The following is an 18,901-nucleotide window of genomic DNA, read 5'->3' as shown; positions in this document are numbered from 1 at the left end:
AGATCAAGTTTTGCTGAAAAAGTTCTAACAGCTGTCATTTCTATAATTTTTATCCAAAAATAAATTCCTGACAATATACACATCTCCATGTGGATATATAACATTACGCAAAGTTTCAAAACAATGGTGCAAGCTGCTTAGAAAATAGTTTGGACAGACAGGGTGAAACCTACATGTATATACTCCTCAAATTTCATTTGTGGGGGTATAATTATAGAGTATCAAGGGAACCAAGACTTAAGGGACAAAAATAAAGAATATATTCCAAGGATAAAGACTTGACAGGGAAATTGACACATACAACAAAGAACATGAAATAACCAAATTAACATGTACATTTACAAAAGGAAATGAACAACACAGACTTCACTAAAAACTGGGAGCATGGATCAGGTGCACTGGTAGGGTAAGTGTCACCTGCTTTTCTTGAAACACCCATCAAGTTGCTCACAAAATGTCACATTAGGGGTTGTCGAAAGAGAAAAAGTAAACTTTGAAACACAGTGAACAAATCAGTTCTTGTGGTGCTTATGGATACACCATAACGATCCACAAGTTCATGATGATGACCATAAACTTCTGTAGCAATTACTTTAATCTTGTAGCAACATATCTGTGTCCAAGAAGCTCAATTTAAAGAAACCTAGCACATTCCATAAAATCTGCATAGTTTCAGCAAGCTCGGGCACAACATATGAGTTGTGATATAAAAACTCCATATGCAGGTGTTGAAGGGATCTTGTGACAGATGAAAGGAAAATTGACAGTAGCAAATGAGAAGTCATAGGGTTTGTTGTATAGTTTGGTCATGAGTTTTCCTTTTCAGCCTCATAGGAGTGAAGGAATAATTTGTTCCCACTGGAATGCAAGTCATCTGTTGAAAAACATGTCCACCACAATGGACAAATATGTTGTGGATAAAAAATTCCAGCTTTCAGACAGCATCTTCAGTATATTTAGAAGATAATTTGGAATCATTTTTTACAAAGAATGAATACTCTCTACCAGGTACCAACATACATGTACATAAACCCCTATACTGTCCAATGTAAATTACATCCTCATCCTATGATTGATACCTGAACAAAATATTACATAATGGTACTGACTCCTTTTTGGCTAAAGGTGTAAATTGTAGGGATTGAGCATAGAAAATCTATTGTTTTAATTTAATTTTAATTTAATATGTGTATGACAATCATTTATATCTCAAGAATAAGACCACAGTTGGTATTGTGCTAACTTCATTTTTTTACATATTTATCCCACAGAGCTGTTCTTTAAATATATTGTTTTTTTTTTCTTTACAATAAATTTATACTAGGCTAGGTTTAATTAACAAGTTCCATACAAATACATATCCAGTGAAATCTGTCTAAACTGAACCCTGAACAGCCTGTAATCATGTCTAAACTGAACCCAGAACAGTCAATAATCCTGTCTAAACAGAACCCTGAACAGCCTGTAAACCTGTCTAAACTGAACCTCGAACAGCCTGTAAACCTGTCTAAACTGAATCCAGAGCAGTCAGTAAACCTGTCTAAACAAAACCCAGAACAGTCAGTAAACCTGTCTAAACTGAACCCTGAACAGTCAGTAAACCTGTCTAAACAGAACCCAGAACAGTCAGTAAAACTGTCTAAACTGGACACTGAATAGTCAGTAAACCTGTCTAAACTGAACACTGAACAGTCAGTAAATCTATCTGAACAGAACATTGAACAGTCAGTAAACCTGTCTAAACAGAACACTGGACAGTCAGTAAGCCTATCTAAACACAACTCTGAACAGTCAGTAAACCTTCTAAACTAACCCTGAACAGTCACTAAACCTGTCTGTTCAAATGTAGTTAGAATCTTGGTAAAAAAAAAACTAATTTTAGAAGTCCAAATGGGGCTTTGTTCAGATTTCACTGTTTATCAGAATCAAATTAAGCATAAGGGTCAAAGTTAGCAGATCCATTGATATCACAAAAATTTACATAAATAAACAAGGAGTGTTGAAATAAAGGTGTTTCTACTGATGTCTCATCCACAATATTCGGAAGACATTCCCATATACAGTCACTGAAACTCTCATGGCCTTTAGCTCCTGGACAATATAGACCCTCTGCAACAAAATAAGTTTTTTTAATAAACATAAAAAATGCAAAGCATTTTGCAAAGTGCAAACACTGAAATTTTTCTGTCACTTCTTTTTCACATTTTTTCCAATTAATCTGTTTTTTACACAAATATGTATGCAAATGTTAATTTTTCAGCAAATATTCATAACAGCCTTATGTTATTTTGTCTTATTGCACAAATAGGAAAAACAAAGCTGTCACGAAATTTCCAGCTTATAATACATGTATTCCAAAGCCTATTTCAAAATATTTGATGAATGGCAGAATCACTATTGCTGTAATCAATATTATTTTTTTCACGTAAATTGTGCCAATTCTCATGCATTCCACATGAAACATTTTTTGCTGACTATGTGGCATTTGATCTATTGTTTTATGCTCTTTCAAACCTATGCTAAATCTCACACAATTGTGTCTTGAAAGCTTGGCACCCAGCATACATGTATATAAGAAATGTTATTTAATCTAAAAAAGTGTGCGTACAAGACATTATATCATGGAGGAATTATAAGTTTACTTGGTTTTTGTGGTTTTCCAGACATACTACAAAGTTGAACACCAGAAAAAATGCTTAAGTTCCATAAAAAAAAAAATCTTATATTCTCAAAACAAATCCATAAAATAAAATTCTATGAACTGTCAAAATTTTGACAAACCACAAAAGTAAATTTAATGAGTACCGATATCTAACTACTATGAGTGCAACTCTAGAACACACACTCACATGAGTTGTTAATAATTTAGCTTATGTCACATGTAAGCCAATTCCTTAGATACACAAATTTTTTTATAAAATCCAATTGTTTGGTCCTTTTTGATTATCCATATTTACCCTTTTTATCATCAAAACTTTTAATCTTTTCTTCAGAGTCAAGGTCAGATGACTCATATAAAGGTCGTAACCATGGGATATCTGTAATTAGCTCCCATCTCGATGAGTTATTGTTGTACCCTATAGAGCATAGTAAAGGACAGGGAAGTGCATCTCAATACTACCCAATGATAAATTAACCTATTTAACTAAAATCAACATAAAATCAAAACTGCTGTCACATTGTTCTAATTTGGTGAATTGACTGTCTAATGACATTCCTGAAGTTCTGTAAAGGGTCATTCAGAATTTTAAAAGAAAGACATTTCTAATTTATGGGTAAGATGACAATATGAAGTTTGTGTCCAGTAAAATGAGACTGGGTTTATGCCTTTTGTTCTGTATACAGTTTTTATTTGCCTTTAGTATTTTGTTCCTTGGTGTCTCTGGTATTGTTTCATCACAGATTTTCTCTAGTTTGTACATTCAGTATTTCCTATCATTCTTATTCCTAACACTAATTGAAGTCTAAAATAGACAAATTATTACTTTATTTTATTCAAGTTGTATTGCTTTCTAATTTTGTTCTTAATTACATTATTTACATGTATAGGAAAACAAGAAGTTTAGACACAACATATTTACCTTTTAAGGTATATATTGATCTTCCCCAAGGGTACTTATCTGTCCTGTGTGCTGCTGTGTGCTTCTTAAAGCCATAGCAGTTTAAAAGCTCTCTAGAAAGAAAGAAATTCAGATTTCATCATAGATAATGTTATTTCATACTTTTTTGTATGAATAAAGTCACATAATTTAAAAAAACGAAAAATTGGAAATTTATCAAAATCTAAAGGAAGCTCACATCAATAAAAATGAACAATTCATCAAAGTTTCACAAAGGTTTATATAAGCATTTTTTACTTATTGTGACAGACAGACACCAGCATACCATAATAAATCTTGTCAAAAAAGACTATAAAATTAAAAACTAACATGTCCATAAAACATATTCGAAAATGTAAAATGACATTGATGTGATAGCTCAGAGGAAATAAATAAAACGTTTAAGAGGATTTCAGAAGAAGTGTGGACAAAACATGGGTTTTTGTGATACGTGAATAAAGAAAAAACAATAAAAGAAACCCAGTCACATATATGACCAGCTTATTAAGTGAGGAGTATGACCAATACCAAGTGGGATACCATTACATCTTCATCAAGGGGGATATAAGTAACATTTTTATCCTGTCATAAATTTGGTTGTGACCATTTTTCCCCTTTTCAATAGGAACAATACTTATCAAGTTCTGATTTGTTTCCTGAACAAAAAAAATTACATGTGTGGAGTTTACTTACGAGTTCATGCCTGATAAAAGTTCTACCCATGATTGTACTCGAACCCTATTATACATGGTATATGAAGGATCTGTACTATAGTCATATACAATACATATACCATAATCAACATCAGTACTGGAAAATAGACTTCTTTCTATTTCTGTAGTGTCAAGCTAAAACAGATACAAATGTAATCACCAAGTGATATAAACTATTACCCAAATCATGCTGTTAATTACTGTAGCAAGCGAGGGAAAGGAGTCAGTATACTGTTAATTACTGTAGCAAGTGAGGGAAAGGAGTCTGTATACTTCTATTTTGTTTGATTTGCTACATTTTCCAAATAACAGAAAGCTTAACTATAAATTTTGTTATGTCATTTTTGTTATTTTGTTAACTATGTCATGTGATCTGAATGGTATTGATATTCCTGTAAAAAAAAAATCTTGTGCCTATCTTATAAAATTAGACCTACAACCTTTTATCACCTGAATTTTCAGAAACTTTCAAACAAAGAAATAAATTGCCATTGGCCTCGAATATCTTAATTAAAATAACTTTATAAATTGTTTGTAAAAGTTCTAAAGCAATGCAATTTATCTCTTCTCTGTAAATGGAATTGAGAATAAGATAATAAATTATTCATTCTTATTACAGATACCTTTAGCATTGGACGGAGTATAATAACTCTACTTTTCTTGCTTTCCAACTTTTTAATTCCTTCTATCAGAGTACTAGTATTCAGCTTCTGACATTGGGTTAGTTGGACCTTTGTTAATGAAGCAGCATCATTATCAACTTGAAAATTCTTCAGGACTCTGCAGCTATGGGCTAGAAACAATTAGAATGGAATCGTTTTTATTTATATTAATTGTACCATCATTTGTTACAAGGTCAGACATTTACAGCAGTTATTCCAGTAGTCAAACACTTATCCTTTTGTATAATGAGGATATAAGGGAATATTCATTATATAAATACTCTGATAATAAGCAATATCACACATTGTTTAATTAAACAACATAAACATTATTAAACAACAAGACTATTTACCATCTTCAGCTTGGTAGTTATTAATACACAACATATACAGAACCCTCCTTTTTTTTATCTTATTTTAATAAATCTTTTAAGCCTATATGGGAGCAATCTCCTCCACAGACCTATAACTGCTTTCTGACTGACTACATATCACTCTGCTAGCTTGTAAGCTCTGCTAAACAGGATGTGAACAAATTCACAAGGCAGGAACACTACTCACTACAAATCTGCAAAGTTAATAGTGAACCGTATTCACAAGGCATGAACACTACTCACTACAAATCTCTAAAGTTACTAGTGAACTGTATTCACAAGGCATGAACACTACTCATTACAAATCTGCAAAGTTACTAGTGAACCGTATTCATGAGGCACGAACATTACTCATTACAAATCTGCAAAGTTACTAGTGAACTGTATTCACAGGGCTCAAACACTACTCATTACAAATCTGCAAAGTTACTGGTGTACCGTATTCACTGGGCAGGAACAGTACACATTACAAATCTGCAAATTTACTAGTGAACTGTATTCACAGGGCTCAAATACTACTCATTACAAATCTGCAAAGTTACTAGTGTACCATATTCACAGGGCACAAATACTACTCATTACAAATCTGCAAAGTTACTGGTGTCCCCTATTTAACAGGGCACGAACACCACTCATTTCAAATCTGCAAAGTTACTGGTGTACCGTATTCACAAGACACCAACACTACTCATTACAAATCTGCACAGTTACTAGTTAACTGTACTAATATGCATGAAGGATTGGAGTTCAGCAATGAGTATGATGGAGGTGTAAAGCTTTGAAATAGTGATTACATCATCTGCACAGGAAACTGATATGGGAGCAGAATACAAAAGAATAAATGAAAAAATTTTTAAAGCATACAGTATTAAACATAATATTTTCTTAAAAATTTAAGTTATATTAAAATAATGATCATACCTGTAAGTTTAGAAAGTTGTGGACATTGACCTATTTGAATATCTGTTACTCCTACCATGTTGAGGGTTATACACTGTAGAGATCTGGATTTCAGTTTTAATACCTGTTTCAATATAAACAGTATTTGATTAAAATAACTATGCAATATAGAGTTGAAGGAAAGAATAAAAATTAATTGATTCCAACTCAATGTAAAACTCAGGATGAAGACCAGTTATTGTAGCATATGAATTGTACTACTATGGTTGTTGTGTAATGTACATTTTCTCTTATCTTCAATTAATGTACATTTATTACATTATTACAACAACTAAAGCAATTCCCTAAAGCTGACAAGCTAAATAGTTCTTTAGATACGTCAGAAATTCATATGTGATTTACAGACCTGTGTATAGTCCTCCTCCATGACTGGGTCACTTGTACTGGTACCTTTTGACAACATTACAGGACGCTTTTTATTCTGTGTCATCACCTTTAAATAACCACTGGTACCACCTGAAAATAAATCAATTTACCAACTTATGTATTGCAAAATAATTCTAAAACATTTGATAATTTTTTTTTAAAACTGATTTAACATGTTAGTAAACATGTTTAATCATAATTCAAAATTTCTTAATCTTCTCTTGTTTATTTACTGTAACTATAACAAAATCATAATGATACTTGTAAAAGTAATTAAAATCCATGGAAGCTATAAAAGTCAATACCATAAAAAATAAATTGCTAAACTTCAAACAATTTAGGAAAGGATATGCTGTTAAATTATTTAGGGCGACACACAAATAAACATCCCAACAATGAAAAAATATCATTTGAAATAAACTTTTGATTCATGCCTAAAAAATTCAGATTCGCCCATAGACTGAGTAATGTACATGTATGTTAGACAAAAACCATCAGGTGATGCTGACCTTAGAGATGTGCACAAAACTTTTCAGGAATAATTGATTTTAGACTAAAAACCTTGGAAACCACCAAGTTCAGCATTTCCAAAGGACTATGTTATATTAAAATCATAGGATAAAACTTGATATTGTACATCAGATGAAAATCTAACAGAGTGGATAAGGGTTTCATTCTTACATTTACATTTCTCCTGGTCCCCTTTGTGGTGTCGTAAACCAGAAGCATCAACTTGACACCATTTATCTGCCATTACAACTAAATCCAATGTCTTCTTTGTTTTTCTAAGTTTCCTCTTCTTGACAACAGGTGACCTATTTTGTCTTCTTTTGTTTCCTGCAGCCATTTTCTGAGCCCTAGACCTTGTGATACGACAACAGTCTGATTCAACATCTGACTCTTGGTTAGATGGCATGTTACTAAGTGGTATTTTTCCACTGAATAATATTATTTCTTTGCCTGTTTCTTCATCCATTTTGGTTATTGTTATTACATTCTCCTTTGTTGAACTTTCTTTAGCACAATGGTCAACAGAGAAATCAACAATTTTGTCTGACGAATCGTCTTGATCATAAGTCCCAGGTGATTCACTCACAGATTTCCCATTTATCATTTCAGCCTCTTTTTTTCTATCTACTTTATCTACATTACTATAATTAAAACTTAAATCCTTCTTCTCATCATATGTGTGGCCATCCATTTCATTTCCTCCTTTGGAATTAGAATTTTTCCTAACTAACCCTTTTTTCTTCCCATACAAACTTTTCCCTACCCATTCCCTTCTGCTATCAGGTGCTGCTGAGGTTTCAGCTACCACAGAGTCAGAAGCAGTGGTAACTGAACCACAATCTCTAGCACCCTCCCCTATAACTGGCTCCAAATTTACTTGTGCATTCAAATGATCACACTGATTCTCTTCATCAAATCTTATAGTTTTACTTTCTGCTACAAAATTTTCAGGTAATGCTTCACTATTCTTATTTTTTAAAGAAGATTTCAATCTGCAGTTCTCTTGAAGCATACTTGATTCTTTTGTTTTCTTTGAATTTGACATGTTCAAAGAACTTTTTGAACTATTATTTCCGAAATCACTAATTTGATCATTAATGTCTTCTGGCTCATTTAGATGAAGAGAATCACAATTTTTACACTTAGATTTGTCAGAAGTTGTAAGCAAAATTTCACAACATGCAGAATTTTGTCTACCACAGGTACTAGACGGATCAACACTATGTGTTCTATTGCATGTACAATTATGTTGATTGGTATAAGAATAAGAGGAACCTGATGAACAACCACTAGAATCATCAGTAAATCTTCTTTGTTTAATACAACTACATTCACCACTTGATGGGGTGTTGCTGTAGTCTTTATCGGAAGATATAGAGGGAAATATTAGTAGGTTTTTACCCCTTTCAGAATTAACAACAGAATTAGATGAGGACCTTTCATTCGAACTATTCTCCAATGCAGAACCTGAGCATTCTACTTCATTCCTACTTTCCAAGATGGAATGAGGAGTGTTTGACAACGAATAGTCATTTTCTGAAATAGGATCAATCCACTGCTCACTGTCATCACAGTTTTTAATTGAGTTATCTTCAATCCTAACATCCACTGACTTTGCAGAATCATTAAAACAAGGTTCACAGTTAATTAAATCAGGCAATTGTACAGGAGAACCAGCTTGGCCAGCTTGATTGCCACATGCACTGATATTTTCTGTAACCATTGTATCTGACACATGGATTTTCTCTTCAGTTGTTTGATTGACTTGGTCAGTATCTATTGAATGGCTGTGACAGACAGAGTCAGTACTTTGTGTAGTTACTTGCTGCACTGAATCATTCCTTTGTACAGTGCCTTGGTCAATTGTGTCACATCTCTGTGAGGTAACTTGACTGACTGAATCAATACTTTGTGAAGTGCCTTGGTCAATAGTGTCACACCTCCATGAGGTAACTTGACTGGCTGAATCAGTCCTTTGTGAAGTGCCTTGGCCAATTGTGTCACATCTTTGTGATGTAATTTTACTGACTGAACCAGTCCTTTGTGAAGTGTCTTGGCCAGTAGTGTCACATCTCTGTGAGGTAACTTGACTGACTGAATCATTACTTTGTACATTGTCTGGATTTGCAGAAGAATTTTGACATGGTTGGTCTGAGTTTCTAGACTTTAGCTGATTTGTTAGAGGGTCACTTTGAGGCAGTTGTCTCCCTTGATTTGATATAGTAGGATCAATTGGTTGTTGTGGTGGATGCTGTTGTTCCTCACCATCACTGTCACTAGATGAGGAATCACTATCATGACTTTGGTTAGCAGGTTGGTTATTCTGGCCAATACCACCACCCAGTGTATCACCAGGTATCAGAGATGAAGATAACCCAAATCCTGACCCAGTACTAATACCAACTCTGTAAAAATAAAATTATTAATAAACGTGCACTTTTAAATACTTATCCATTTCATTTCAAATTGATTCTATCAATTAGCAATAAAAAAAAGTATGAGAAAATTACAGTTGTGGATGTAAATTAACTGGTTTTGTGTACTGTATAATTGTTTCTGTACAGTGTACAAAGAAGTACACAACACTGAAAAACTTTTCTTTTCTAGGAAATTCAAACAAAACTTGTATGAAAATAAAGGCTAATAAATATATAAATTCTATAGGATACAGGAAATTATTTGAAGAAGCAAACAAAAGAGGCAAAATTTGGCAATACAATGTATTGGTAATAAATATGCATTTAAAAAAGGAATTTTAGTAGTAAAATCCTGGTTTTAACTTTTTTCTGTCTGGCACTCTAACTGGTAGTAGATTCTAAATATCAGCACGAGGATACCAGTATATAAAACATTCCAGTAAATGATTATTTCAAAGAAAAATCTAATACATTCCAGTACTGATTTTATCCCTATAATTGCAGTTCTTAAAATAAAATCCTTCTTTTACGATGCCAAACACCCCCTATCAAGTACCGAGAACATCCTTTTGGTGGTTCTCTGAACATCTGATCTAGATGTACAGCCTCTAAAGATGGTAGGGATGGTATCAAATCACAAAAATCATCCAGTTTTAGGGCATGACATTTCCTCAGTACCAGCTCTCGTAGAGAATCCCATGCATTGGCAGCTGTAATGATATGTGTTGTAGACTAGTTTTTTTCTCATAAGTCATGTAAAAAATCTAACAAAGATGTGTTTAAACTTTGGACACACAAAAAAATGAAAGAACTGAAATTCTTGTCTCAGTAAATGTACCTTAATGGTATACAATACAGAGCAAACACTTTCATTGATCCAAAAGCTTCCTTCTGTTTCTATTTAAATCATTCCTTGTAAATATAACATTATTAACAAAGATGTATCTCCCAGCCATATAATCAGTCAAGAATTATCTCAAAACCTTGTGCTTACCTGTTGTCAGCTAGTGCTACCCTAAAGCCTTGTACTAACCTTGTGTAAGTCAGATCTGTCATTAAAGCCCTGTACACACCTCTTATCAACACAGTATACCCTAAATCCTTGTCATTATATGATGTCAGCCACTGCTTCCCAAAATCCTTGTATTTACCTGGTGTTATTCACAGCTACCCTGAAGCCTTTTTTTACCTGGTATTTTTCCGAACTACCCTGAAGCCTTGTATGTACCTGGTGTTATTTAGAACTACCCCAAAGCCATGTATGTACCTGGTGTTATTCAGTACTACCCTGCAACCTTGTATGTACCTGGTGTTATTCAGAATTACCCTTAAGCCTTGTATTCATCTGGTGTTATTCAGTATTACCCTGAAGCCTTGTATGTACCTGGTGTTATTCAGAATTACCCTTAAGCCTTGTATTCATCTGGTGTTATTCAGTAAAACCCTGAAGCCTTGTATGTACCTGGTGTTATTCAGTAATACCCTGAAGTCTTGTATTCATCTGGTATTATTTAGTACTACCCTGAAGCCTTGTATTCATCTGGTGTTATTCAGTATTACCATAAAGCCTTGTATGTACCTGGTGTTATTCAGTATTACCCTGAAGCCTTGTATTCATCTGGTGTTATTTAGTACTACACTGAAGCCTTGTATTCATCCGGTGTTATTCAGAACTACCCTGAAGCCTTGTATTCATCTGGTGTTATTCAGTATTACCCTAAAGCCTTGTATGTACCTCGTGTTATTCAGTATTACCCTGAAGCCTTGTGTTCATCTGGTGTTATTCAGTATTACCCTGAAGCCTTGTATGTATCGGGTGTAATTCAGTTTTACCCTGAAGCCTTGTATGTACCAGGTGTTATTCAGTATTACCCTGAAGCCTTGTACGTACCGGGTGTTATTCAGTATTACCCTGAAGCCTTGTACGTACCTTGTGTTATTCAGTTTTACTCTGAAGCCTTGTATGTACCTGGTGTTATTCAGTTTTACCCTGAAGCCTTGTATGTAGTTAGTGTTATTCAGTATTACCATAAAGCCTTGTATGTACGAGGTTAACATGGAATTTATATATATTCTAAACTTAAGTTTTGTGGAGGTAGGACCTGGTGTCAGTGTACTGCCGTAAAACCCTTGTATATAATCTGGCATCACCCAGTAGCCTTGTATTTACATGGTGGCAGTTAGTACTGTCCTAAAAGCCTTGTACACACCTGGTGCAAGCCAGTGCTACCCAAAAACCTTGTACTTACCTGGTGTTAGCCATCTAGTTGGACTGCAGAGATGTGGACAGTTGTATATCTCCAGAAATTTTAATGTCATGAAGCATTCACCGACAGATTTCATTCCATTGTCTGTGATAGGTGCTGGTGTCTCCACTATATAAGCTAAACCCATGATGGCGAGGTCCTGGTTAGTCCAATTTCCTGCAATAAAATTAGTTTATCATGTAAAACATTCATGGTTAAGTAGTGGCCGACCAAATGCAGAACCCAAATTGTTGTAAACTAAAATTCCTTTCCTAGAAAAACAAACAAAGCAAAATAAAAGAAAACAAAAAAAAAACAAAAAAACAATTATTACTACCACATTAAGGTTTCCACTTCTGTTTTTTCTTTCTTATTTTTTGCCTTTTAATAACAGTTCTATACGTAAATTTTCATAAAATATTTTCCTTGTCATGACACAATCATGCATAAAGGATTCCTTATCAGAAGTGCCAAACAATAAGAACTGAAGTTTTCAAATATTAAATTTTCATACACCATGAATTCCATACCAGATTCTTGGAAAGGCTCAGTATATCCTAAACACAATCTGTTGAAGACAGGAAACCTAGCAAAAGACATCTTTAGAGCAACAAAGAGACTGTCTTTTGATAGAGAGGGTTGTATATACATCTCTTCTAAACTACAATTAAAACACAACCAATAAGTATAATAAATTAATATGAGCTTATTCATGTACTTTGCAAGTAAGTAACAAATTATTGATAATGAAACATTACTCGGTAATGTAGTTGACCCTGAACTTTGTATCATAGAATTGGTACACTAGTAGGGTAAAGTTTGTCAGCTTTTGTAGAAAACCCAACGACGACATCCAAAAATAACCAAAGTATTTGTAAAGTTTGCCTTTTAAGATACTTTAAGATGGGTCAAATTAACTTGATTAAAGGAAAATTTTCCCGCACTTTCTCCTATATACACGATAAAGGCAGCAAAATAATATCTATGCACAGATGCTTCAAAATAAATTTAAATGACTTTTTGGTCGCTTTTAGATGTATTAAATATGTTGCGGCAAAAAAGACCAAATTGATAATGATGTGCCATCCAGTGCCTGATTCTTACAAAGAATGCTACAATGTACTTAATTCATATTCTTATACAATGAAAATGTGTTATTGTTTTATCATTGTAGGTATAAAACCTTTCATTTGTAACAACAAGTGCTTCAAACTTTGAATGCCTACTTTTCAGCTGAAGCTATGGCAAGGAAGCCAGCATCCATTACAATCACATGTTTACAGGCTCCAAACTTTAAAGTTTTGAGGTTCTTGAATCTTTGGACCCTCAGACTCTCTCCAATAACATGATGTAATAACCCTCCTGTAACATAGATAAATGATGTAAATTAGTGCATGGAATATATGGGTGATGAATATTTTGTCTTTATATGAAATAGGTACAAATGTTGTAGTTACAAGTTTACATATACATGTGTTATCATAATATCTACTTATTTGCTTCACAAATAGAACAAATTAAAACAAATTTAAAGGGTCTTCTCCAAAATATTTGATAAGATGTTGACATAATTTATGACCTGATTGCAAAGTCTCTATTTGATCCTAAAAGATTATAGATATCTATAAGTAATTCATCTACTGCTATTGTTGGTATACAGGCCTTAAATTTTAATATTTACTTAATACTGTTGTAATTAATGAACAAAAAATAGTGATCATTCTTTTCTTATTAACTACTCCAGCCTTACCTAAAAATGGGACTCGGATTAGTTCCAGTCGTTTAAGGCTCCTAGCAGCAGCTAATCCTGCTATCAGTGGGACATATCTAAGAAAGTCAGCAGGCCCTGCACAGTTAGCCATTACAAAACACTTCAAACTAGGCACAGCAAAGTCTGTAAATGGGTGGGTATTGGTGAAATGAACATGATGAAGCTGAAGATCCTTTAGCAGTACCATTGGTGGTAGTCTAGGAACAACAATACCAAACAGATGCATTGATGTGATGAGAGGATTCTCAGGGATCAGAAGTGAGTTTACTTCAATTACAGGAAAACAACCATTACGGTTACGGAATGTACCCATTACTTCAATATTTGGAAAATAACTGAATATAGTTTCAAGAATCAATGTGTCAGACACTTCTATACCTTTTAGCTTAGTAAGGATAGTTAATGCATCTATTATACCTGGAATACTGAGTCCTTTTTTCCCTCGATGCCTCCTTTTAGATGTAATGGTAGGATGGAATCCATATATATACTGGGCATCATTGCAACGCTTACACAGATGGATAAAGGACTGATCAGACAAACCACATATCCAACTGATGACATCCCTGTTACTGAAGTCAAGAGTCTTCAAGGTTCGCAAATGCATGCTGACTGCATCATGCAACTTTCTACTAAGATGATCAAGCTTAAGGAAATCCCTTAGATGAAGGCAGTTCAGAATGTTGCATAGAATTTCCAATGAAAGTATGTTTAAATAATCATTATGATCAATGTCCTTGCTACTTGTGTCTCTTGTATGAGTCTTGTTTCCATTGTTAGTTGAGTTTGGACATGAACCCACAGTGTTGGTCTTGGTACTATCAGCCATTTCTGCTGCCTTGTCTGATTCAGCAGTTGTTCTCCTCTTTTTAGATTTCATTTTACCAACCACCTCCTAATTCCTTTCAAAAATAATTGTTAACTAGAAAAAAGCTAATATGCAGTCATAAATAATACATATTTGATTATTACATGTACATTTATATATATGTGTAGTTTCAAACATGAACTTCTTGAAGAATACAAGTACATGACATGTAATATTCAAATGATAACTGAAGAAAAAAACATCACAGAACTACATTGTATATGTCTTTTAAAGAGCTTTGACCTTTCACTGGTCTTGAACTGTAATTGAATCTTTAGTAAAGATTTATTAACATTACACTCCTAATGGACTTATTGAAGAAACCCAGAGTATTCAAATGTACATTGATGCTCAAATTCTACTAAAAAGTCAGTTAACTTAATGCTTAACTGATTTTCACTGAACTCAAGCACCAACTTGAGAGATAGATAACCAAGTCCCATGAAAGTTTTGCATGATATTCTACATAATGTGCCCAAATTACACAATTTTTCTAAATAGAGCACAGTTACTTAGGCAAAAACTATTGTGACAAAGATATGTTGCCCATAGATTAAAGTAAAATTTTCAAAGGTTCTACAGTAGTCCTCATGAACTGATTGATTGATATCAAGTGTCTGTTTCCAATATGACACATGACTTCCATCTGTCATAGATTCACTCACACCACACCTTCAACGGTCACCATAGAAGAATCTTGCAAGGACATAAATCTGTACTTCAAATTTTCTAGTTAAAAAAAAACATTACTATACATGTAGTTTTAAATCCTATTGGGGAAGATCTCCTACTGAGCAATTGCAAGAGATTAACAAGGGGTAAACAGGAAAAAAATCAATTCTTTTTTTATGACTTTTAAGCTACTAAATTCAGTGGTCATGAATAGATTTTAAATTTATGCAGAGATTATGTGCTACTTGCATGTTTTTTTGGGTTACCACAAATTGGCCAAATATCAGAAATATCAATGATTTGGTCATCTAAACTATAGTCATTCACTACAGCATTCTGTACAGCAGAAACAAGATTCAGGAGGAAAGGAAAGCAATAAAAGAGTACTCTTAGAATTCCATCTGCAAATTAGTTTTACACTCTCTTTATAGATGCATGTGCCATGATCATGATTTACCTTGTAGGTGTATAAATTTAATATTTATCATCATTCCTAATAAAAAATTTGCCAATGTTCCACTGCCTTGAATCAATTTAAATTAATTTGCCATTTTCATTTAATTAATATCGCCTGAATATAGCTGAAATATTGCTGCTCGGGTGTTAAACCCCAACAATCAATCAATCAATCATTCATTTAATTAATAAGTGTTCACACCTGTGTATTGTATATTGGTTTTGTATATTTTGTATAATTTCAAGTTGTTGTAGAGGGAGTATTTCAGAATGTTTATCAACATGATGTTACAGGAAAACTTGTTAGCATACAATTGTAAGAATTGAAATCAAAAGAAGGGTTGTCAAACAGTAAATATTATCTGTCTTTACACATTAAAATCCTTTCTTCAGAGTGTTCTCCCCAGGATTTTGGATAGCGCTGTATTCAGTGTGCGAGGTGCGACATTAATAGTTCCCATGTTGAAACTCCCCATTTCGTATTTAATGTACTATTTAAAAATTGAACTGTGCATTCAAAATGTACATTTGTACATGTACATTGCTGTTCATGTTTATTTGAATAATTCATAGGTAAATATTTTACCTTTTTTCTTCAATGGCAGTTATTATAAATCTAATACCATTTTTTATTTTTCCTTTTTTATATTGAACACTAATATTAAAAAGATATTCCATGAATTATGATAAGTAATTCTTCATAACCAATTCCTCTAATTCATACACACCCACACACCCAGGGTTTATTCATTGATGTTTTGCTTGCAAATTTTTGCTGACAGCAGACCCACTGGAAATTACCATTTTTCATTTAATTTGGGGCTCAATGGCTATTTTGAATGTGATATTCATTTGATTAAGAGCATTTTCTATTAAACTATTTTTCTAGTCTTTGTAACTTTCAATATATTTATAGATTTAGAATTATCTAATCAGATGTGATGGACTATTCTGGTCTTGCAATTCATGCTGCCAAAAATTTTCAGGAAGTCAGTAGTGTGGAGCTATCCTAGTTACCAGGAAAAAAACATAAATCTTATTCTTGTTATTTAAAGTTTGTTTTGTTTTGTTCTTTATTTGAAGTTTACTTATGACAGAAACCCCATATCATGATTTACAAAAAATGTAAGTCCATATTTTTTTTTCATCACACCTGTGGTACTATTTTTAGACTTGGGGGATTTTACAATTTATTTCTTAACTAATTTTCCCGACAAAACATGCTCTTGATACACAACAACATGGCAATGTAAACAAAAGACGGTCAAAGTATTTAGGAAGTATCTGATGGAATAAATTTATTACATTCTTTTATAAGGTAAATCAGCTCCTTAATATTGAAAACATCTTGTGATTCTTCAACATTCAACTTTGACTTTGCATTTATAAATAGCCACATGCTTTTGGCCAGGGCTGAGTTACCTTTGACCATAGTCAGTTTTGATTGATTCAGTGTAGGACATTAGTATCTGATTGATGTCTTCCTTAAAATTTATTTGTGGCCAGGTGGGATGCCTCATAAAGAATCTTTGTCTGCAATGTTATAAACATTATTGGTTTCAGACACCTGTGCAGTCATGCGGTGATCAACAGACCATAGTGTGTTTACTGCTATCAGTCTCAAGAGCTAATTACCTTGTAGGACCCCCTAAATGACCTAAGGGCACACACGTTTCCTGTTTTTTTAATCCTCATATTTAACCTTATAGCACAGTGCATGTAGTAAGATAGCACAGTACTGAAGTCAGTGGCACAACCCTCAAACTCAATAGTGCTGTAAAGCGCAGCGCTTTAAGGGCCTTGGGAGAACACTGCTTCAATATCTCGTCATATGTTAAAAGTTTCTTTTATGGTTAGTCGCATGTAGCATTGCTGTTTTTTTTATTTTGAGACGATCCCTTACTTTCATTATCAAGACTATTCGGAATTCTTATTTCTGACCAAAAAAGCTAGGTAAACAATGTTCTGTGACTTAGAATTATGCACCACAAATGGAAGACAATAACCTATTAACAGAGTAATAATGCTTCAATACTTGAAAGTCCATTGATTAAGATACATGTATGAATAGAATGGTTGGTGAGGAGGAGGAGGGATCTTTTACTCTCCTCTCCCTTGTACCTTTAATGCATTTTCATGCATAGCATACAATTTCCATTAATTTTGTTAGTTTTTTTCAAAGCTATTTCCACCCTTTAAGTTTTTGGTTTGGAAAATATGTTTATTTTTTTTAAATTGGGAACAATTTTGAATTGTGCAACATTATTTTCATCGGGTATTTCTTGGCATGGGGAAAGAAATGGTAAAAGACAATAATGTAGCACTTAAAAATACGAAGATTTTATATAATTACCTTACTAAATGTATATTAAAGAATAGCAGTTCTAATATTGACAATATGAAAACCATTACATTACAATGCATTAAAATGCATTACAGACAATGTGTTGTTTATAATCTGGATTTCTAAAATGCTTTCATAATAACAGAAACAAACAATTTCCCATTAAGATTTTAACGCTTATGCTATGGAAAGTTTTTACATATTTCAAACCAAATTGGGAATGCTTCTTTATGGTAAACAAGTCGAAACTTAGAGGTAGAGTAAACTAAACCAAACAATATCACTGATTTCTGCATAAATCCTAAAAATAATTGCAGGGTACCATAATTGGATAAAACCACATATTTGGCTTTAACACGACCTCAACAGTCAAAATGTTTCCGTACGACCTAATCCTATAACATAAGTCTTCATAGTTGCGCGACGTTTTTTATTTTCATGTTTATATGTGCAACATGAACATATAAACATCCAAAAACTTTGAAAAAAAAAAAAAAAAAAAAAAAAAAAAAAAAAGGCGCGCAACTACGAAGACTTATGTTATAGGACTAATGGTTTACTTAAAGCTCTTCTTATTTGACAAAGTAAGAAATGATCTTCATTAATTAGGTTTAAGTTGTACTGGCAGGTCTTATAATATACATCTGAATTATTGAAGAACTTTACTTACTCTTTAAACACAGCAACTGCGACAGTCTTTGTTGTTTTAGGCTTCGTTCGATATTAGGGTAAATTTAGGAGAGGGGAATGAAACGGTATATGGATGATATCGTTTGGCTAGTAATCTCAGTTTCCGCTATATAGATGACGAATTATCTTTAAACAATCCTAATTTCGGGGTTTGATACATCGCATCTACCCCAAAGAACTTGAGATAAAGGATACCGCAGACACTGTCAGATCAGCATCATATCTTGACCTACACATACATTGTAGAAATCGA

General features: G+C 33.3%; 1 protein-coding gene across 3 annotated transcripts; it reads right to left on the bottom strand.

Annotated features, from left to right (window-relative positions):
- Positions 1 to 1,157: 1,157 nt before the first annotated feature.
- LOC148611013 (F-box only protein 38-like) lies at positions 1,158 to 18,746 on the bottom strand. Of its 3 annotated transcripts, none has more exons than XM_088591052.1 (14): positions 18,629 to 18,746; positions 13,598 to 14,520; positions 13,074 to 13,209; positions 12,378 to 12,508; positions 11,851 to 12,024; positions 10,158 to 10,311; positions 7,356 to 9,589; positions 6,655 to 6,764; positions 6,270 to 6,372; positions 4,936 to 5,105; positions 4,293 to 4,447; positions 3,582 to 3,673; positions 2,958 to 3,077; positions 1,158 to 2,109 (listed from the first exon to the last, which is right to left on the bottom strand). In XM_088591052.1, the coding sequence occupies exons 2-14, from the start codon at positions 14,496 to 14,498 to the stop codon at positions 1,931 to 1,933; spliced, it is 4,659 nt and encodes a 1,552-aa protein (XP_088447178.1). In that variant the 5' UTR covers positions 14,499 to 14,520; positions 18,629 to 18,746; the 3' UTR covers positions 1,158 to 1,930. The 3 variants fall into 3 exon arrangements, with proteins under 3 accessions (XP_088447178.1, XP_088447180.1, XP_088447179.1); XM_088591054.1 differs by lacking the exon at positions 18,629 to 18,746 and having other exon boundaries at positions 1,790 to 2,109; positions 13,598 to 13,815; positions 14,036 to 14,165; XM_088591053.1 differs by lacking the exon at positions 1,158 to 2,109 and having other exon boundaries at positions 3,008 to 3,145.
- Positions 18,747 to 18,901: the final 155 nt, after the last annotated feature.

Source organism: Perna viridis, chromosome 7 (genome assembly GCF_037379345.1).
Source record: "Perna viridis isolate PV_CMFRI_1.1 ecotype Kerala chromosome 7, ASM3737934v1, whole genome shotgun sequence".
Lineage (NCBI taxonomy): Eukaryota > Metazoa > Mollusca > Bivalvia > Mytilida > Mytilidae > Perna > Perna viridis.
Note: the sequence above shows the minus strand (reverse complement) of the source record. Positions and strands in the feature narration are given on the sequence as shown.